The sequence below is a fragment of the Mangifera indica genome, chromosome 11 (assembly GCF_011075055.1).
Source record: "Mangifera indica cultivar Alphonso chromosome 11, CATAS_Mindica_2.1, whole genome shotgun sequence".
In the NCBI taxonomy this organism is placed as follows: domain Eukaryota; kingdom Viridiplantae; phylum Streptophyta; class Magnoliopsida; order Sapindales; family Anacardiaceae; genus Mangifera; species Mangifera indica.
Genome location: NC_058147.1, coordinates 2,903,520 through 2,924,960, shown reverse-complemented (window position 1 = coordinate 2,924,960; position 21,441 = coordinate 2,903,520). Strand labels below are relative to the sequence as shown.

At 32.2% G+C, this 21,441-nt stretch overlaps 2 protein-coding genes and 1 long non-coding RNA gene across 8 annotated transcripts; 2 read left to right on the top strand and 1 right to left on the bottom strand.

Moving 5' to 3' along the window:
- The first annotated feature begins 10,160 nt into the window (after positions 1 to 10,160).
- On the top strand, positions 10,161 to 13,073 carry LOC123228553 (abscisic acid 8'-hydroxylase CYP707A1-like). Its single transcript, XM_044653957.1, has 9 exons — positions 10,161 to 10,606; positions 10,703 to 11,024; positions 11,169 to 11,318; positions 11,400 to 11,651; positions 11,746 to 11,835; positions 11,935 to 12,013; positions 12,123 to 12,229; positions 12,380 to 12,498; positions 12,679 to 13,073. Exons 1-9 carry the CDS (start codon positions 10,413 to 10,415, stop codon positions 12,794 to 12,796), a joined length of 1,431 nt encoding a protein of 476 aa, XP_044509892.1. The 5' UTR covers positions 10,161 to 10,412; the 3' UTR covers positions 12,797 to 13,073.
- LOC123228554 lies at positions 11,849 to 15,967 on the bottom strand. 6 transcript variants are annotated; one of them, XR_006504727.1, is made up of 6 exons: positions 14,906 to 15,957; positions 14,543 to 14,699; positions 14,378 to 14,435; positions 14,114 to 14,221; positions 13,743 to 13,902; positions 11,849 to 12,544 (listed from the first exon to the last, which is right to left on the bottom strand). It is a non-coding gene; the product is annotated as an uncharacterized LOC123228554 (long non-coding RNA). The 6 variants fall into 6 exon arrangements; XR_006504724.1 differs by having other exon boundaries at positions 14,543 to 15,967; XR_006504726.1 differs by having other exon boundaries at positions 13,743 to 13,896; positions 14,543 to 15,957.
- A 1,798-nt stretch (positions 15,968 to 17,765) lies between these two features.
- LOC123228965 (sterol carrier protein 2-like) lies at positions 17,766 to 18,893 on the top strand. The gene is made up of 4 exons (XM_044654497.1): positions 17,766 to 18,102; positions 18,204 to 18,264; positions 18,435 to 18,537; positions 18,625 to 18,893. The coding sequence occupies exons 1-4, from the start codon at positions 17,974 to 17,976 to the stop codon at positions 18,704 to 18,706; spliced, it is 375 nt and encodes a 124-aa protein (XP_044510432.1). The 5' UTR covers positions 17,766 to 17,973; the 3' UTR covers positions 18,707 to 18,893.
- The last annotated feature ends 2,548 nt before the right edge of the window (positions 18,894 to 21,441 follow it).

Genomic DNA, 21,441 nt, shown 5'->3' with positions numbered 1-21,441 from the left:
GTTTTCTGCCATGATAAATTTGGGTAAATACCTTGAATTTATGATTCAAGCTTGCATTTTTTCCCTTGGTTAAATGATGTGGAAGAAAACGCAGTTTCCAAGTAAATTTGTGAGTATATTTAATAATCGATTGATGAATTTGTTTAAATATTGAATTGACTCTGCATTCCCTCACTTTTTGGCCCCTTAAAAGTGAGTTGAGATGAACATTTCTCTGATGGGTACTGATATTTGACATTTATACGTTGTTTACCATGGCATTTTCACTGCTGCTTTTGTTAGTTGAAGTGATGTTAAAATTGTATAACTTGCTAGAAATCAGAACCTATCAGTGATTATTGTCAATGGCTCCCAGCCATCTCTCAGGCAACCTGGTCTGGCTAGAGCTGTTTGCATGATAAAGAAACTATGGATTGTTTTAGTCGCTTTTTTTTAGGGTTTTAGCATCGGATTCGACTGGGAAAGTCACCTTAAGCTTATGCATGTTTACCTGAGATTGAGTGAATGAGTTTTAAATGGGTCAAGTAGGGTTGAATGGAATTATAGATAGACCCAATGGTACTAACACTTGTAAGACTATTATAGATAGACCCAAATGGTATTAACACGTGTAAGGCTATGTATACTGTTATTAATTTGTGTATTAATAATAACTTGTCATATCGAGACTCCTTAGCAAAAGATTATTTGAATATCATTGAAGAATGTGAAAAAAGGAGAAAAGAAACAGCATGCGAGAGTTTCTATGTGAATCTTACGTGAACGCTATAATGAATACAACTTTTGTGGGACAGATGAAGGCATGAGAATGCATTGTTATAGGGAAACATTTCTCAAGGATCAAGTGGATGAGGCCAAGATGACATGAAAAACAATGGTGGCTAATCATAAGACAGAATAGCCATCACCACCACATTCTGCTTAACCACAAGTGTATATCGACTCTTTAGCCTGTTGAAGAGCTCATTTTGATATACAGGATCATCAACTTCAATGATTTGAACTGCCTAGTTTTTCTTTTTTATTGTTTAAATATAGTCTGATTTTGATTTTTCAAAAAATAGCTATGTAAATTCACGACATATTTTGCCATTATGATCTCAGAGCAAGAAATAATGCTAGAAGTAAGAGATGACGGCATCAGTGGAGGTTCAGGAGCTGTCATGATCTAGGGCTTGTGCCCTTTGGATGATTAATTATGAGAATATTCCCATTTTCCTCGACTTTGTTCAATAATTCATGTGCTTTCAGGGGTACTCCAGCTGTGTGATGTGGCACTCTGAAATCTAAATATCACCTCGCTCCTTCCATGGCGAATTATTTAATTTGACACAGATATTATTAGACCCATTCCACCACCAACCACACAATTTCTTTACTACGTAAATGACTAACAGCTAGCCATAGATTCTCTCTTTTTCTCTCGTCAATCAGTCTAGTCATTATCTTCCACATATTACAAAACTAAAGCGTTATTCTGTTTCTCCTTTAGTTCCATCCCCTTTTAAATTTGTCCTTTCTGTTCATATGAAAAGAGAAAATCGTAATGGACTGCTTGATATAGTAATGTATCAGTTGGGAAATTGGATTACTCTTTTATGCGGCAATATGAACTACTTTTCTGATAAAATATTCCAATAACAAGCATACATGCATTTCATGTTGCAGGCGTTGTTGAAGAAGATAAGGTGGCCTACTTCTGCAGTTCATGATAAGCTAAGCATAATAATTTAATCAAAGTCCGAAAAAAGACACTATGAATATTTATCTTCTTTCCTCCACTTTAATTTGTGGAACCTTTTTTTAGTCAGTTTACTATGTAAGTCAAGTAGAAGAAACGATAGTGGTAGGGTCGCAATTTTAAGAGGGGCCAAATTTATAAGGCCAAAAACACTGGTTCCCACCCAAGGTATATTCTAAACCCCCAAGTCCCACTCCCCCATTCTTTAAAACCCAAATATTTACCTATAAATTAATTTCTGTTAAAATTTTTAATTAAAATTAAATATAAAAGTATTATTTTAACAATAATATTAAAATTATATATAATTCATTATATTTTCTTTTCTAGATTTTAAAAATTAACCATTTCACTTCTGTATAAAGTTTTTTATATTAAAAAGTTACATTTTCTCCCCAATTTTACGATTTTTTTAAATATCTTTCTAGTAATTATCTTTAACCACCAGTGACTCCCCTTTAAACCCTAAGCTATCGTCATCCTTCTCTAAAACATCTCGTCATCTAGATTCGTCTGGATTGGATAAATCCAAACAACAAGATGCTTTAGGGAGAGACGATAATTGCTTAACATCTAAGGAGGAGTCGCCGGTAGTTGAAGAGGTGAAAAAAAAAAATACTAGGTTTGGGGGTTAATGTAACTTTTCAAAATTATGAAATTTTAAATGAGGATGATGTTGTTAGTTTTGAAAACATAAAAGAGAAAATATAATAAATTATATATTTTTTAATATTATTATTAAAATACAGATTTTTTTCTTTATATTAACTAAAAATTTTAATAAAAATTGATTTATAGGTAGGTTTTTAATTTTTTTAAAATTAAAAAATAAAACTTGAGATTTTACTATACTTTAAGTGAGAACAAGCCTTCTGGCCAATTTATAAAAAATACAAAAAAAGAAGATACATAATATAGGCAGGATTGATCGTGGAATAAAGGAACAAAAGGGGACGTCCTTCATTCCTCTATGACTCTAAAAGAGGATTGAAATCAAGAAATATACGAAATTCTTTTATTTTGAGATCGTAAATAGAGTGTCGTTAATCAAGGTTGTCAAAATTGTCATTGATTGTGCTTCTTCTTTCTTTGCCTGGTTGTCATGCACAACATAATATCTCGAGTGCTTTTCGGTCGCTTTTGAGTTTTGACCGCCAAATAATCAAACAAACTTTAATATATTAATTATTTTTTAACTTGTTCAAACCTAGTAATTAAGGATGAAATCCAAGAATTTGATCTTTCATCTGGGTTGTAAATGAACTTCTGAGCTCACTACAACTAAAAGATGCCTCAAGTTGTCCCAGAGGAGAAACCCTATAATTTTTTCTTTCTCTTAGTTGAAATCGGCCGTCGGAGGAAAAGACAAAGGAGCAACCAGTGAATGTGAACTTCTTTTTATCTTTTTCGCTCTTCTGCTTCTGGTGTCCCCATTAAAGCAACCTCATCAATTCCAAACTCTCAATATTTCTTTATGTACTTATTTCTAATGTGACTTTTGTAGTTTAGCGACTACGCGAAGACGACCCAGTGGATGGTTACGTAAGTTTGCTGTTTGCTGCAATGGAATATGAATCCTTCGAAATTCCCATAATTTTTTTTCTGTGATCGTACGTGCTAGCTAGGGGAAAAGTCTCCTATATAGTTCTATTTAAAAGCAATGTAATTACCTGGAATAAATGTGGAGATTCCTAACGAACTACTACGTAAAAATATTCAGCCCTTACCAAGAGTTTTCTGGTTTGGCTAGCTTCAGAGTTACCCTTCTTTAATTCCGGCATGCTAGATGGAGGACAACATCCTCTGCCGAGACCATATTCACTTACAAGAATGGAGGATCAGAAAGCATATTTTTCACAATAATTAAAGATTTGAACCCTGTGAATTTCATGATCACATGCTCATAGTATTTTTTGCAACATTATGATTCATTTCGGAAATTGAGTCACTCTGGTACTCCTATAGTCGCCAGTGTACTGATTCCTCCGCAGACGTTGTTGCAGACTGGCATGCCTGTAAATCATTCAAACCAGGAGCAAATATTTATTTTGACTTTTTACATTGGAAGGTCGTATATGCATAGGATGCATATTTTAGCTCTATGCAATGTTCCTCCTGCATGGTGTATCTATCACAACAAATTTTCAGTTCGTAGGAACAACGATGATGTACAAAGTAATTTTCCTGATATTATTTAAGAAGTCTTAAGAAATTTAAAATATATATGTGTTCTTCCAATAACTTGCTTAATCAGATCCTTTTATAAATCGTTTCATTTCATTTCCGTATGCAGTGAATTACATTTGCAATAATCATGGTCAAAGAATATCTGAAAACAAGCCTGCGGCGCAATCCTGAAGGATTGTAGTAACAGGAGATTTCTCTAGTATAATCTGTGTTTCAAACCTCGTGTGTTATTATTTGAACCACCGTCGATCCGCACGCCCTCATTATGGGCCATTGATAACGTTATTAATTATTATTATTTTAATTTCTAATTTCCGTATGTCACGTGAGAATTTAATTTAAGCTAATGGAATTATCTATTTTTTTGCACTTAGGAAGTTTAAATATTTTTGGCGCTAAATTTGGGTCAAAAAGACTAAAATTGAAACAAGCATACTAGTTAACAAAAACTGTGATGCTGACTAAGCGTAAACAAGTGAAATGACGAGAGCAGAATTCGAAAATTAAATCTAGACAACCAGATCAGCTGAGATATTTTACAAAATGTCAAGATTTGTTTCCTAGAAAAGAGATTATTAGTAGCTAGAAAATGGGATTATTTTAGAAAAACAAGGAAGAAGATTTTTGGGGGAAGGATATATATCAAAATATGTATTCTTTCATTTCTTTTTGGAAAAGATGTATATCACATTTATTCGGTTGGATTAAGAGATTTTATTTCCATATCTGAGTATGGAGAATATATATATTTTTATTTTTATTGGGCAGATCATTCATCCTTGTAATTAGCAGAAACATTATTTTTTTGGAATTTTGGCTAGCTTAGGATAGTTTACAGTGGCTGAATATTTTCTTTTAGTTGAAGGGATCTGAACCCCTTCAACCATGAACTAAAAGTTGTGAGATTTTTGTTCTTTAATGCATCTTTTTAATTATTCAAATATTGATTATCATTCTGAATTATTTTTCATAATTGTGTTGGTTGATTATTAAAACGCGTAATTAGTTTATCAATTAATATAATCTACTACTAGTTTAGGAGTTGAATCTATAATTGTTCAATCCATCTAATCGAAATGGCAACTGGGATTTATCGTTTGCTGTGTTAAAAACTATAAATCCTAGAAAAATAATCAACTGGATTAAATGCAACGTCGTATGTTTGTGTTGTCTTGTTTCGTTGGTCTTTCTAATTCTTAATGTTATTATTTAATTAAATTTGAGATCGTATCGGAATTATTAATCAATATAGGTTAATTAGAATACATATTTTTTGTTAAATAATAATAAGAAAGGACAAGTAATCAATACCGTAACGAATATTTGAATAATTAATTTGATATTTTTGGTTATTGATAATTAATCGTAGTTTCAATAGTAGATGTGATCGTAGACCAAGGTTTGTTAAATTGATTACTTTCTTTCAAATTACTTCACCGAATTTTTATTTATTTATTTTTAATTATAAATCGTATTTAATTCAAATTTTCTCTTATTTTTTTGTTTGATTGATTTGTGATAAAGTATTAATTAAAACTCTTCAAAAGAAATAATTCTTATTTTTTTATTATATTTTTATTTAAAAAATTAAAATTTTTAATTTAGGTGTCCACGACATCACGTAGCAGCCCCCTGGTGCAGAATAAAACAAGTGTTGCATGTTGAACCCTGGGCACCCTTTGAGCACGAAAGCAGCTGACACCTGGTCTGACCATCTTTTTTTTACTCATGCAATTTATAATTTAAATATCTTGGGAAGATATTCTTGTCTCAGGGAGATGAAGATGGCATGTGAACACCCAGAATTCTTCATACAGTTGACAAGTCTCATGTGGCCCGTGTTGCAGGACCTGTGCATTTAACCCTTCCTCTCATGCATGATTGTTGACGTTGAAATGAATGTCACATCATATACTTAAAAGGGAAAACAAAATCATATAACTTAGCGGCCATACTGATATTGCTCGGACTTGCCCCTACTACAAATTAATTAATGAGATACATGCCTCAGGGTGCGATAGACTGTAGTAAGTAAATGCAACATAGACCATTTGTTGATAAATATGTAGCTATTTACTTACACGTGGGAGCAGACTATTGATCATCCAGCTTAATGGATCGTGACCATGAATGTGATTTCACCTTTACATCAGTCCTTTCCCAACCACATTTTGATTAATAGTAAATGCAATGCAAATACAATAGAAAATGAAAGAAAGAGTGACGGCCTTGGCAGCTTCATATATCAAAAGTAAGGCAATATTTTTACTGCTTTTCGCTTTAACCTAGTACAGTATATTTTTACTACTGTTGAGCATGTTTTAATCTTCTTTATCGAACTTGATCAAGGCTGCTTCCTGTATTTGTGGGGTTGACAATCTTCAATAACTCCAGTTTGTTCACATGGTCATAGGTTTATGAATCTTGCTGGGCCCTTCTGACATGGTGGTAGCTAATTACTGCCACAGTAGTGCTATTTGACCAGTGACCACCCTCTCCATCATATACGCTTCTCCAAATATTGAAATCATTTGCTTTCTCAATTGAACTAATTTTAAAAATAAATTATAATATAATTCAGCATTTTAATATTACATAATATTAAATTTTTCAGAATTAAAACCATACAAATTTTACAACTTTTTTTTATCTTTTTGGGGAGAGTTTCATATGACAATAGTTGCCAAGAGTCATTGCCGACATCTATGTCTTGTCACAACACTTAAGTTAAGATGATCATAACTTTGATTTTATTGCATTTTTTGAATGATTAAGTTCCTGGTAATGAATAATTATGTGTTTAATAGGAAATTACCAATATACCTAAAACGATCCATTTAATAATGGGAAGTATAAAACAAATAATGGAGAAATTACGTTAAATGAATTAGTCTTTTCACGTGACAGATTAATTTAACAATGATTAATAAAATAATTAATATATTCATAAGACAAACTTTAATAATACTACACCTTTAATGATTTTATATGGATGGGTATTTATCAATATTCATGCGAGAGTACTGTGAATTTTCAAAAGACCTGTTGAGGTCAATCATTAATGAAAAAAAACTAAACTTTAGTGATTAATTTAGATAAAGTCGAATTGAGTGATTGCGATGTGATGATTCCTTTGGAATTGTTTACTTTGGATTAGAATGATTTCTTTAGAATTGATATTTTTCAATTGAGATAAAGTTGTTAATCGTAAAGTAAAATTGAATTGATTCATCTGAATAAAGTCAAATTAGACAGTTGAATTGTAATGATCTATTTAAAATTGACTAAATATCATTTTCAATATGGATCATAGTAGTTAAATGATATATCGTATCATCTACTGAAAATTTAATTTTATATATTATGTATCGAGTATCATATTATATGATACAACTTTTAAGAAATAAAATAATAAAAAAATATAATTAATACATCATTATTTTGAACAATATCATAAATACCAATAATTATGTATTATTTCTCATATGCAACTCTATTATATCATTATTTTATCTAAAAAGTGTATCAATTCGTATCGGTAATATGTATTGTATCATAAGATATATATTATATCATACAATATGTGTACTATATCGTATTAATTATGATACACTTTATGATATGTATTATTTTTTATTTATATTATATTGTATCATAAGATACGTATTATATATTATAAGATATTGATAACTATGATACCGATTGTATTTTATTATAAGATTTTAGTATTTTTTTTAAACATTCTTATACACAAAGAAATAGACCATAAACTCATATAATGAGTTTTAAAATTTGGTCAAATCTAAATGAAACACCCTATTTTGCGATAAAATGAAACTAACGTAATTTTGTACATAAACAACGATATATTATCATGTGATTTGATATTGTTTTATCTTTAATTTTTAATAATTTAATTATATGATAATATATCATTATTTATACATAAAATTACGCATATAATATTGCTCTTTATCATCATTTGTGCAAATGATTTAAGCAAAAGTTAGATTAATCTATACTAATTTGTTTGACGCCCTCCGTTCGACTAAATGGACAAACATTAGTTTGCTGGCATGATTTGGCTAGTAACCCCTATCAACTAGCCTTTTTATGTGTACATTAAACTTATCTTTCTTACCAAAACTACGAGTACCCACTAGAAAATGCAAGGTCAAACCCCTATGAATTTGACCAAAAATGCGATGAGAGAACTCCAAACACTCTTCAAGCCATTAATCCAAGAGTTTTGCCCAACTTACATTTCAATCAACAATAAACACTACAGTAACATTTCATCTAGTGAAAGAAAAAGATGAAAAGATTCAATAAAAAATTTAAGATGAGTGAAAAATTTATGATTCGACAAAAATGAAGAAAAATAAAGATAAAAATGATATTTTTGACATTAAAAATAAGTAAGTAATAGATCGATTCAATCAGTTTAATTAAAAATTTTGAACTAATGTAATTCAATCATATTATAAGCTCGATTCGTAATCTAGCCAACAATATATACCCCAATCAGACCTTTACGTTGATATCAATATAAAAATTTTAAAAAATTTGATATGTCGGGATTATTTGTGTAGTGGCCTTTGTTTTATTGAACTTATTTGAAGGGAAAGGAAGATTTTTTTTTGGCATCGTTTGGGATTCATACTCAACAAAACTATTAAGTAAAAATAATCATGTATTACTATAATTATTACTATCATGCTTAATCTAATTTTAATTAATTATGATTTAGATGTGATTAGAAAAGGTAAAATATATCCATCCGTGTCTCCACCTGATCCCCTTTAATCTAATTTATCCCAGTTCTTACGAAAAGACAAAACTATAATTATAGCCAATCACACATCTTAAATAGATTTAAAGAACATGTGGAGCCTGTTAGGGGTCTCCAGTATCGGAAGTCTCTGGAAATAGACCACCAGGATTAAGACAACTGTCAAATCCAGCTAGCCAAGATGTTGACAAGGCCCTTAGAAGAGGCTGAGAATTATAAAGTAGCGGTGAGCGCACCGAAAAGATCGGGCCCTACGATCGAGAGACTTCCCAGTCTACACCAACAATTAAGCAAGATTGTCCGTACATACCGACAAATATGGGTGTCGCACCAGCCCAGTGAGGACCAGACGAGTCACCCTATCTCGGAGATCCTAAGAATTTTATCCTTGTTGAGCTGGATCCCATCTCTAATTTCCATCTTTTATCCATCGTAGGCCTTCAGTATTTTCTGGTTTCCGCAATTACATGAGTTAGCCGCAACGAATCTTCTAATCCTTCTGAGAAAATACTTAAGCAGTTAGGTGTAATGGTCCTTCAGAATCCAAACTTTGTTTTTCCTTTCCCCAGAACTCCCTTGTCTTTTCTTTTCTTTTTTCTGACTTATGACAAAGTCTGTTAAGGTCGTAAGAAACCACTAGTCGTTTCTGATATTAGCATGTGAATGATAGAAGGAGGACGGCGGTTTAGTCACAAGTTGATTACCTATCTAAACTACCCATTAGAAGTTGATCAAAGTTTTATTTTCGCCCTAAAAATATTTGAAGAGATTGTCTCTGCCATTCACATCATTTTTTCTAGTAAAATCAAGAAAGCAGAACGGGCTTTCTTGGAATATTTTAATTTATTTACCAGTTTAAATATATCTGGCCGGAGTAAATTTCTGGATGGCTTTAGTTTCCAAGTGGGGTCAGATTTTGTTTTTCATGAAAGTAGTAACTATGAGCTCCTAAAAAGATTTTTGAGTAAAAGCATATCTTTTTCTCCGGTAAATATCATGCAGAATCAGCCAAGAGGCCAGCAAACATTTGTGTTTCATTTTCATATCGCAAAGGCCATAAGAAAATTCAACAGAATTTGTTGGTTCAATCTCAAAAATTCTACGAAGATGGGCGGCCACGAATCCATGAATGCCAAGCTTTTTTTTGTTTTTTCCCTTTCTCTTGTATCTAAATATAATAAAATTATATATATTTATTTTAGATATACAAATATATATGCACTTATATATCTTATTATATAATTGAATGATTTTAAATTAAAAATAAAATAATATTTAATTATATAATGATATATATAAATATGTATATATTTATACATCTAAAATAGATACATATAATAATATTTATCTAAATGTGGTAGGATTAATGTAGATTGAGTTAATGAACAATTAATATATAAGTATGTTATTTAACTTTACATTGGGGAAATCTTAGACATTTTGGATATGTTTGAATGAGAACTGAGAACCATGGATGGAGAAAATTGCCCGTGAATGAATCTTACTGTATGTTCATACTGCGCCAACAATTTGAACTGACCTATACATTTGTCCCTTACCTTTATCCTTCTCTCTATAAAGCACCGGTTTCTCCATCCAGTGACTGGAGACACCACAGAGCAAATCTTTCATTTAACCTCGAGCTAACTCACTCACTCACCTGTGACAAAGAGAGAGCTGGAAGACGGAGAGATGGTTGGAATTTTGGTTTGCGTTTTTGTGTTTCTCTTATCTGTAACATCATATTTATCTCTAAGGAGGGACAAGAGGAAGCTACAAAAAGGAGCGAAGCTTCCTCCAGGCTCAATGGGATGGCCTTTCATTGGAGAGACTCTGCAACTCTATTCTCAAGACCCTAATGTCTTCTTTGATTCCAAACAAAAGAGGTTTCAGTTTTCTCTTCATCTCCTAGCTGTTATGTCATATTTATGTTTTCTTCTATGCATGTATAAAAATATTGAAATATGGTGGACATGGTTTAGGTATGGAGAAATTTTCAAGACTCATATTCTTGGCTGCCCATGTGTTATGTTGGCTAGCCCTGAGGCTGCTCGCTTTGTATTGGTAACACAAGCTCATTTGTTCAAACCCACGTATCCAAAGAGCAAAGAACGTTTGATCGGTCCCTCTGCACTCTTTTTTCACCAGGGAGACTACCATCTTCGCATAAGGAAGCTGATTCAAGGCTCCTTGAGCCTTGGTGCAATTCGTAACCTGGTTTCGCATATTGAGACGGCAGCAGCCTCCGCCCTGGACTCGTGGGACGGCGGGCGAGTCATTAACACCTTTCAGGAAATGAAAAAGGTTCGGTTTGGCCCAATGTCGTTCGTACCAATGATTGAACAATTTTTTTATACTTGTCCTCTTCTTTGGAAGACCTAGTTTTATGCTGCCTTTTGTTGCTTTGTAACTGACATAGTTTTCATTAATTATTTTTGTCCTTCGCAGTTTTCTTTTGAAGTTGGTATACTAGCTATTTTCGGGCATTTGAAGGGCCATTACAGAGAAGAGCTTAAGAAAAACTACGGCATACTTGATAAAGGCTATAATTCATTTCCCACAAATATCCCTGGAACCCCTTACAAAAAGGCCTTACAGGTAAGCAAATAACAGTAGTCTTGTTCTCTCCTTCTTCTTAGCTGTAGAATAGCGTCTCAAAAACTGACCTTTTCGCTATAGGCAAGAAAAAGGCTAAGTGGAATACTGAGTGATATTATTCGTGAAAGGAAGGAGAATGGATTGCTTGAAAAGGATCTCTTGGGCTGTCTGTTGAACTCCAAAGATGAAAAGGGAGAAGAAGCACTTACTGATGACAAAATCGCAGATAACATAATCGGAGTGCTTTTTGCTGCTCAAGATACTACTGCTAGTGCAATGACATGGATTGTCAAGTACCTCCATGACAACCCGAAACTTCTAGAGGCTGTAAAGGTATCCATAAATAGCCAAATCATACACCCTGTTCTAATTTGTCTTTTACTTTTGAAATACCTATCAATGGTAATTTGTGATGCTGTCTTTGTAGGCTGAACAGAAGGCCATCCGCAAAGTAAATGAAGAAGGTAATCAACCGTTGAGCTGGTCTCAAACTAGAAATATGCCACTCACTAATAAGGTAAACAAACACATGGCAAAGACAATCATTTAGTTATAATGAAAAGCTTGTTTTTATTGGACTAAGTTACTAACAGCAGGGAAAAATGGACTTATTCAGGTCATATTAGAGAGTCTGAGAATGGCAAGCATTATATCTTTCACCTTCAGAGAAGCAGTGGCTGATGTAGAATACAAGGGTAAGATGATCAAATTAAACTGTGTAAAAAGTTTAAAAGCAAACATGACCTCTTCAGGAACTTAAAAATGGCATTTTAAGGAGATGACTGACGGTAGTATTGGCCACAGGGTACCTGATTCCAAAAGGATGGAAAGCGATGCCTTTGTTCAGGAACAATCACCACAATCCTGAATTTTTTACTGATCCTCAAAAATTTGATCCTTCAAGATTTGAGGTATAAATTGGTAAATATGTTTATGTTGGGGTTTCTTTTTTCTTGATTTTTGGTGAAAGATTTTTTACTAGTTTTATGGTTGAGGTGTTTGTGAGTTTTAAAACAAGTCTTTTCCTGAAATTTTGTTTGTTCCTCATGGTGTATGTGAAGGTTGCGCCAAAGCCCAACACATTTATGCCATTTGGAAGTGGAGTACATTCCTGTCCTGGAAATGAGCTTGCCAAGCTGGAGATGCTTGTGATGACCCACCATTTGGTCTCCAAATTCAGGTATAGTTGAAAATCACTCTTCTGTCTAACATTTCAACAGCAGATCCTGTTTAGCAGTAATCAAAATCACAATTATTCCCTTGAAATGTGACAAATTTATGATACAAATTTAAAGCAAAAAGAATAGTGTTCATGGTTAAACAAGTGATTTGACAATGAAGTTTTTGCTGGTTTTTGCAGGTGGGAAGTGATTGGATCCGAAAATGGGATTCAGTATGGTCCATTCCCAATCCCTCAACAAGGGCTTCCTGCCAGATTTGAAAAGAATCTACAAGCTGAAAGGAAACACAGTGCATAATAATAGTTGAGATGCAATACAGCTCTAGAATTTAGCCTCCACCATTACTCTATTTTATCTGCCAAGCAATATTCATTGTATTAAAAAAACTAGATCATCCCCTTCAAGCATATGGAGATAGAGGATGCTGCCTTTTCTCTTTTTATTTATTTTTTTATCTTATCCTGTTGTCGAATCTCTTTCACCAGTGCAACCGGCACTTCGGATTCTCTTAATTAATATGTGCAATGTATAATGAAAGAAAAGGTTCTAATGGACCAAGCCAATGTTATACCAAGTGTTTCTCGGCCAAAGAATCAAAGGAATATTACTCAGCTGATAACATAGCTGTGTATAAAAATTGTGAAGATTCTTGTGTTTTGGTCTAATCATGAAGCTGAGATTGCCCCACATTTGAATTAGCTAAAGATATTGTTTTTAACTATCAACACATCTTTGTTCCCAAAGAGCAACCAATCATGTGCTTTGTAGTCCATGAAAGGCTACAAGAGAGCCATGTGTCATTATATGATTGGTCAAGTTGAAAGAAAAAGATAGTGCCTCTGGCTGGAGAGCACTCCCTAAAAATCAAACATTGCATACTACATTACATGGACCCTACAAGATGTGGCTAACAGAGCTCGGTAGTAATGAATCTACAGGCTTTTCCACAATGGCATACCTGTAGCCTGCAGGCCTGTAACTACAAGCAATGGACCTTGCTTCTCAAATACAAGGTTGGATGTATTAGATAAGCACTGTATATTACTTGTTTAGTTCAATGCACAAGCAAATGATCAACAAGCATTGGCATTATTCATAACAGAACAGTAAAAGGCTGTTAGAAAGTTGCAATATTGACTCATAAACACAATAAAGTTTTTCATGTACATTCCATGTATGAGATTTAGGGATGTATAACTTTCAATGTCTGTTGATTTATGTTTGATTAATCAGTCCAAAATACCTTTACTTCAGAAGAACAGCTCTGAAGATATAATCGGATTAGCTTAATCATGTAGATGATGAGTATTTAATAATGGCGGTGACGATATCTCTGTCTCTGGTTTGGAATGCTTCCAGTAAAACTCCATTTTGTAAAAGTTGAAGAGGGGCATCATCTGTATCTAAGTGACAACCAATGAATCATGTTACTGGAAAAAAGGAAACTACAAATGCTTCATAGATTAGGTTGCATATGCTGATACTATCTAAAATTCAGTCAAGGAAAGCAAGATTTAAGAAAGAAAAAGACCATAAAAAGAAAATTATGAGAAAATGTGATATTCTTCCAATATCGTTTTTCATTTTTATCAACTTTGCTGGAAAGCCATTTACCTAAAAAGATTGTGCCCTCTGCTCCATCCAAATCCAAATTTTCAATTATCTTAGCAGGTGTGATTTGATGTAAAACAAAATCAACAGTATAAACCATCTTGTAGCTCGCTTCATATCAAGGAATCAGAGTCAGATAAAGTAAAAACCTCCAAAAGCAACCAAGTTATAACATGAAAACTTTAGCCTTATTACTTCCAAGAATTTGGTATCTACAATGTAAAAAACATATTTATTTAGAAAAATGAATCAAAGGTAATAATTTACCTTTATTCTCAGTCATTCAGCTACTTCAGATTGTTCATCATACTCATCAATTACTTATCTGCAGCAGACAGCATATAATTAGAATTGAATGTTTAGTAAATATGATTGAAAAGAAAATAAAAAAAATAATCGAAAAAGGAAAAGGATAAGATGAAACCCAAATACTTTTAGTATTTGTAAGAGAACTCCAAGCTCAGCTGATTATCAACTGACTAGGGCAGGGCAAGACCCACTCTGCAGGATTCCTAAATAGGGATCTATTCTCCATAACCATAAATCAACACTTCAAATCAAATTCTCAAGCAGAAGCGGTTGCTATTCACTATCAACAATGAAATTGACATGCAAAGTTCGAATAAAAACACATGGATCAGAATCAGTAGCTTGCAGGAGAGTAGGCACTCTTTAACTTATCACTCATACAATCTTAAGTAGTCATGTTTTCCATATAGCACTCTGGGCATTTTTTAATGTAAGCAAGTATAAGTTGTATGCAATCTTGAAAAGTTAAGCTAATGAAATACTCACATTACGTTTTAAGAAGATTACTGTAGCTTCCTCATCACCAGATCCCTAGTATAATTTTGCAAACCCTTGCTCTATGTACATGGAGCTTCCACAAGAAGTTCAAAAAAAATCTACCACAACTAAAGGATCTGTTTCTCTAGCCTTTTCAAGAATTTTAAGGACCTTTTCATGGGTCTTAAACTCTCTAAGACATTTAACAGGACAGAGATCATTATCTTCATCGCATAATTCCCCTTGCTTGCCATCAATGACACCGTTCATTTTTGGAGGTTGTTGTGTGTGGCTAAGTTTTAAAAAGCCCAAACCTGTACTGTTAGTACTGAAAATGGACTCACGCAAAAGCTTGATGAGTATTCAAGCTGGGTTCCATACAGGAAACTCTAGAATCAAGTTCTCCACCTGGATTCTTTCCAAACTTCAAAGATGCCTTTTTTATAAAGAGTATATTGATTTTGCATGACAGCACACGGCAAGCCTCACAACAAGGATCTATATAGCACTTAAAACTAAGAATCTACATAAACCATGGACATTTCATTTAATAAATTATGGATGGAGCAACCGAGTTCAAAATTTTCATTACTCTCTCATTCTGTTCGCTGAGTGACATATAACTTAATAGCCATTAAGGGAAAAAGAAAGGCAAAATATATAATATTGTAAAATCAAATCCAAAATTTTAAACAGAACCATTTTTTCTGCATTAGATTGAAGCAGCAGAAAGAGGTGGAACACTGTCCAACAAAAAAAAATATATAAACCGCATGATCCTTGTGAGACATTTTGCTGTGTTAGAATTGCTAGTTATACTGAGAGCAGATAACACTGATCGTTCACTGAAGTTTACGCGAAATAAGAGACTAGAATGGCGCCTAACGATAAGAACAGAAGAGACTAAATGGAACTCCATAAAAATGAAATAATCGAATAGCTCTGACCAGAGGCAGTTAAAGAGGCTCCCGCTTAGCTAAATCTGACCTGTAAGATACCCCGAATGAGGAAAGGCCACGCCATTGCCATATCCGCTTCGACGTCCGAATGCCTTTACAGTCATCAACTTCATTTCAGTAATACGGGACAAAACTGGCTAGGCCCAACACCATCATCTATTAGGTTTAACAAACTAGACAGACTAGGCCCATGAAAAGTTAAATCCCTATCTTCTCGGGAAGAAGATTTTTTTTTTTTTTTTAAATCGGAGATTCCGATTATATTAGTTTGACTCATAAGTATATGATACAATAATTAGAGATATATGATAAAACTCGAATTTAAGTTTTTTTTTTTTAATTTAATATTTTATCAAATTTATTAATTTCTGAAATAAAAAAAAATGATATCGTTAGTCATGCATATCATAATTCTTTTTTTAACTAAACAGATCATGTATCCCTAAAAACCAAGAGAATGGTGCCCAATCTAACTGTGTTAATGTGTTTGTTACCAAAGCCTTTACCAATGTAAACTAAATTGGATTAATATACTAAACCGTAATAATAACTTATAAAGAAGAGAAATCGGGTCAATATGGTATGCTTAATGTCGGTCCATCATTGATTTTTCTTAATTTTAGGTCTCCTCTTTCTGACCTTTGAGAGGGAATATTATTTAGATCATATTAGGACATAAATTGGTTTTCTTTAGGAAGTTCAATTAATATTTTAAAAAAAGTATATACTATTGTTAAAAGGGTAAGATTTATTTTGTCCCTTAATAATTGTGTATTGAAGAACACTAATTGTCAAAGTGGTAGGTCCTTGTTACCTACCTAACATTTCAACCACTTAGCACCTTATCAGAAACATGTGGACAATTTATGTTAAGAGTGTATATATAAGTTATGTTGTATAGACAAATATAGTTGCATTACATGGATACATAAATTCCCACCCTAGAATAGCAATGCGGGATAATCTTTTCTGAGTAAGAAGATGTTCAAATTGACTTGTCTCTTCATATATATATTCTCTTCGGATATTTATCTGAATATAGGTATTTTACAGGTATTCGTCTGAAGAGAGGTGTTATACTTATCATCAACTAATATACATAATTCTAAACCTTGTACGAGATAAATTACAATGATATTAACTAAAATTCATAATATAAAATTGTGTGGCTTAAATATATATAAGTTTTTATAGTGATTTAACCCATTAATCGAAAACCTACCTCTAAGGATTATTTTATTAATCTTTGAGAAAAGTGCTTCAACAAAGTTTATGTTGTAAATACATAAGAAAAAAATATTATAAGTATCTCTAATGAAGTACCGAACCATCTTACACTACATGATTTGTAAATGTTTTGCCTTCAAGTAAGTTTGTTGATTTTTTCTGTATTTTCTTCCCTCTACGGTGACCCTTAAGATGAAGATAAATTGTTACATGGAAATATTATATCTAAGCTTCTCTAATTCAAATATCAATCTTGAAATTTATTTCTACTCCAATTGTGCTAATAATAGGATATAAAGATTATAACATGGGCTTGATTTAACAGGAGATGATTGTGTTTTCTTAGCGACACAAAACAAAATAATAAATAAATCTTATGAAAAAGAATTTAAAAAAATATAATTCATAATATATATATTTATATATATTATTATTTAATTAAATAATTTTAAATTAAAAATAAAATAATATTTAATATATAATAATATATAAATATGGATATTTTTATATTCTCAAAATAAATATATATAATATTAGTTTTTTTAATTCTCAGAATGATATGTCTTTATCCACGTTAATCCAATGGGGCCTAACCTTGCCCATGACTACATGCCTTGGGCCATTAAGACCATTACGAATAGGGTAGGTCCAAGTCTATCTTTATTAAATGTCAGTGCCCTTAAAACTTCGGAATTGGGATGTGTGTCCGCACCTCATCCAATTCCTGCCAACGGCAATCAATAATGTCAGCACGATCCCCTACCGCTCCACTCCCCTCTTTCGTGCGGACAATAAATACTATAAATTCGTTTCTTTCCTTCAACGCTCTTATTCTCATTGTCATAATTATTCTGTAATCCTTGTAACAATCAGGAATTTTAGCGAAATTCAATGGCTAACTCAACTCAGCTCAAGTCTGATGCGTTGTTGGAGCAGATGAAACAGCATCTCGACACTGACGCTGGCAAAGAACTCACTAAGAAAATCGGCCTTGTCTATCAGATCAATATTGCTCCTAAGGTTAACCATACGTCAGTGATTCTCTTATTTGTTGTTTTGTTATTATTATTTCTGAACCAAATTAAATAGTTCTCTACTTTCCCCATGTTTATGAATTGCAGAAAATTGGGTTTGAAGAGGTTACTTATATTGTTGATCTTAAGAAGGGAGAGGTCATCAAAGGTTAGAGATTTTGATCTGATTTTTTTTTTTTTTTGAGTCATTGACAACTGTGATCCAGTTTTTTGTGAGTATAAACGGTTATATATTATTCATAATAATTTATGGTATACTTTTATGATGAACTTTTTGATTGTCCTACTAATTCATTAGTGAATTTTGGAAAATTTTAGGTACATACGAAGGAGGAAAGCCTGATGCTACATTTTCTTTCAAGGATGAAGATTTTCTCAAGGTTGCTACTGGAAAGATGAATCCCCAGATTGCTTTCATGAGGTACAGACTTCTGAGTTTTTTAATGTTACTTTTTGTTAAATTTGTTCGTTGATTGTAATTGTTCTGTGATAGTTGATATATATGCAGGGGTGCAATGAAAATTAAGGGAAGCCTTAGTGCTGCACAGAAATTCACTCCCGAAATTTTCCCAAAGCCATCAAAGATGTGACCAGATAACTTAAGTGGGGTATTTGCATTCCTGTTCTTTCAATTGGGTTGAATGTCAATTTTAGGCTGAAAGTATAGATGTGTTACAAACTTACAACTCATTTCGTGGATTAAAACCTTCTGCTCTGTTGGATTTGAGATGTCATTTATTTATAATCATTCAATAAAAGTTTTACCAAGTTTCTTGATTTGCATTAGTAAATTAATGCTTTTGCCAAGTTCCCATGTGATGAAGAACCCTCAAATTTTATCCTTGCATTCTATATTATTTACCTAAATTTATCAAATCTTTGTTGCATGTCATTCTTGCAACTCCATGGTCACCTTCTTATCCAGTGTGGTATCCAGAAGGCAACCCTAGATCTTTCTTCCTGAATTTATCATTCAGGTCTCATCTGCTGTGAGTCTGTACATGTGGAGCCTTGCCCTGCAAATGAACACCTGCATAATTTCCATCTATAAAAATATTTTGATGTTATTTGTCCTGCAATTTTCACTTCTATGTATTGCAGTTGATGCTTTACAATTGGTTATCTCATGTACACATCCTATAACGTTGCTGGGAATCTCATCATTCAGTTGAAATCATGAAATAGTGATCATAGGATTGCCAGTTGATTTGCAATTACTTGTGCTAAATTCATTTATTTTCATTTTATATTTTCAAAGTTCAGGTCATCTAGTGGACTCTCATTAACTCCTTTTTGGTTTGTATATTGATGCCATTGCAGAAAATCAAGTTGAACAGCCACATATCAAACTCTAGTGTTATTTTTTTGGCACCACAAGTTAAGCATGTTGTCAAATAATAATTGTGTTTAGTAACTATACAACCCAATTAGGATTGGATTCAAACCAAACTCATTCAAGTTTGAGCTTGAGCTCGTTGCTCAAAACGAGTTAAGCTCAAACGAGTTTGAGCTTGAAATTTCAATAATTTTGAGTTTAAACTTTGGAATATTTAGCTTGTTAAGTTTGCAAGTTAAAAATTTTAATACAAAATAATATTATTTTGATTAATATATATTTAAACGACATAGTTTTAATAATAAATTAGTTAAAAATTTGAGATCAAATCGAGTTCAAGTTAAACTCTTTTGAAATAAATTGAGTTTGATAAACTTGAATTCGAGCTCAATTTAATGTAAATTGAATCAAATTTGAATTTAATCCTAAGCCTAATTAAGTTAAAGACAGATGAAAAAGAAATAATTAGATGTGGTACTGGCAGTATCATGATGTGGTACCAGTTTTCTAGATGATTTATATTTTCTATATTTTAATTACACTAACAGCTAATAGTCTGATTTTGATTGCGTTTTCAAAGTTTAATTTTCATTGAGTTTTCTATTAATTTAAGGACTGAGTAGTTATGATTTGTCCTGACTGACCCCTCATTCATCAAATCATTAGTTCCTAAATCCTCGTGTCGGGCACGCTGCGTTCTTTGGTCTTTTCCGTTGTTCTATTCCGTACATTAACTGCACAGAAAACGTTCAGCTTAAAAGACAACAGCAATCATATTCGTACAAGCAATATTACGTGTGCTTAGAGATTAATTCAAATTAAAGTAAATTTAAATATTTTTAATTTAAATTTGGTGTGAATAAAAAATAGTTTAGTTTAAATTTATTAAATTAATATTAAAAGTAATTTGAGTTTAATTTAAATAAAAATAATTTAATTTGAGTTTAATTAGAATTTATGATTTAAATTCATAATTTAAATATATGATTCAGATTCATACTTTGAATTTGTGATCTATTAATAAAATAACGTCATTTAACAATTATTTAACTTAATTTGAATTGAATTGTAAGTTAAATTCGAATTGAATTAAATTATTTATCCAATTCGTGAGTTAAACCGAATTGAACTCTCTTTAGCTCGAATTAGATTTAATTTTAAAACGAGCCTAATTTTTTAACTCAAACTTTGTTCATATTCAAATTAAATAAATTCGAACCAAATTGAGTCGGCTTTTAAGCCTAAGCCATCTCGATTCGAGTCTAGCATTCTATGTACCCATTTTGATAACATACTTATGTATGTTATTATGTGATTAAATAATATTTTATCTTTAATTTTAAATCACTCAATTATATGATAACACATATAGTATGTATCCATTTGTGTATTCAAAATATGTATATATAATTTTATTGCATTTGTATGTACACATAATTTTAAGTATCAAATTAAATATTAAATAATATGTTACTGTATAATTGTTTTTTATTTTATTTTCAATCTAAATTCTCTAATTATATTATAATACATCATTTGATTATTTAATTAAGAATTTAAAATTAAACATATAGTTTTATGGTATTTTTATTATTTTCTACGGGCGATTCATATATATATATTGATATGACAATATTTTCTGGTGTATCAAAATGAGATTAACTGGCATTGGATGATGAAGAATCAGTTAACGTTGTCAGCCACAGGCAATTATCCATCTCTATTCAATTTTAAAACGGCCGGGAGGGTTCAGTCAATAGAAGTCAGCATTAGAATGAACATGGGCGAAACCTCTAGGCAAACACTTCTGATAGTGTGAACGATTGATCAAGATGTCTAACAGTCCAAGTAACTTGAGGGAAACGTTTAATATGGTGGCTGCTTGACTAAGAAAATTCCAAAAGGATAAGATCACTAACGCGGAAACTGTTGACGCAATAATTCACCTTTCATGCTTGATGTTCTCCCTTTTCTTCCATGTAACGTAAC

Excerpts from the sequence above, each read along its gene's own strand:
- LOC123228553 (XM_044653957.1), top strand. The coding sequence starts at position 10,413 with ATGGTTGGAATTTTGGTTTGCGTTTTTGTGTTTCTCTTATCTGTAACA. Across the intron at positions 11,025-11,168 it reads CCTTTCAGGAAATGAAAAAG|TTTTCTTTTGAAGTTGGTAT; the intron begins GTTCGGTTTGGC and ends TGTCCTTCGCAG. Across the intron at positions 12,014-12,122 it reads GGCTGATGTAGAATACAAGG|GGTACCTGATTCCAAAAGGA; the intron begins GTAAGATGATCA and ends TATTGGCCACAG.
- LOC123228965 (XM_044654497.1), top strand. The coding sequence starts at position 17,974 with ATGGCTAACTCAACTCAGCTCAAGTCTGATGCGTTGTTGGAGCAGATG. Across the intron at positions 18,265-18,434 it reads GAAGGGAGAGGTCATCAAAG|GTACATACGAAGGAGGAAAG; the intron begins GTTAGAGATTTT and ends GGAAAATTTTAG. Across the intron at positions 18,538-18,624 it reads CCCCAGATTGCTTTCATGAG|GGGTGCAATGAAAATTAAGG; the intron begins GTACAGACTTCT and ends ATATATATGCAG.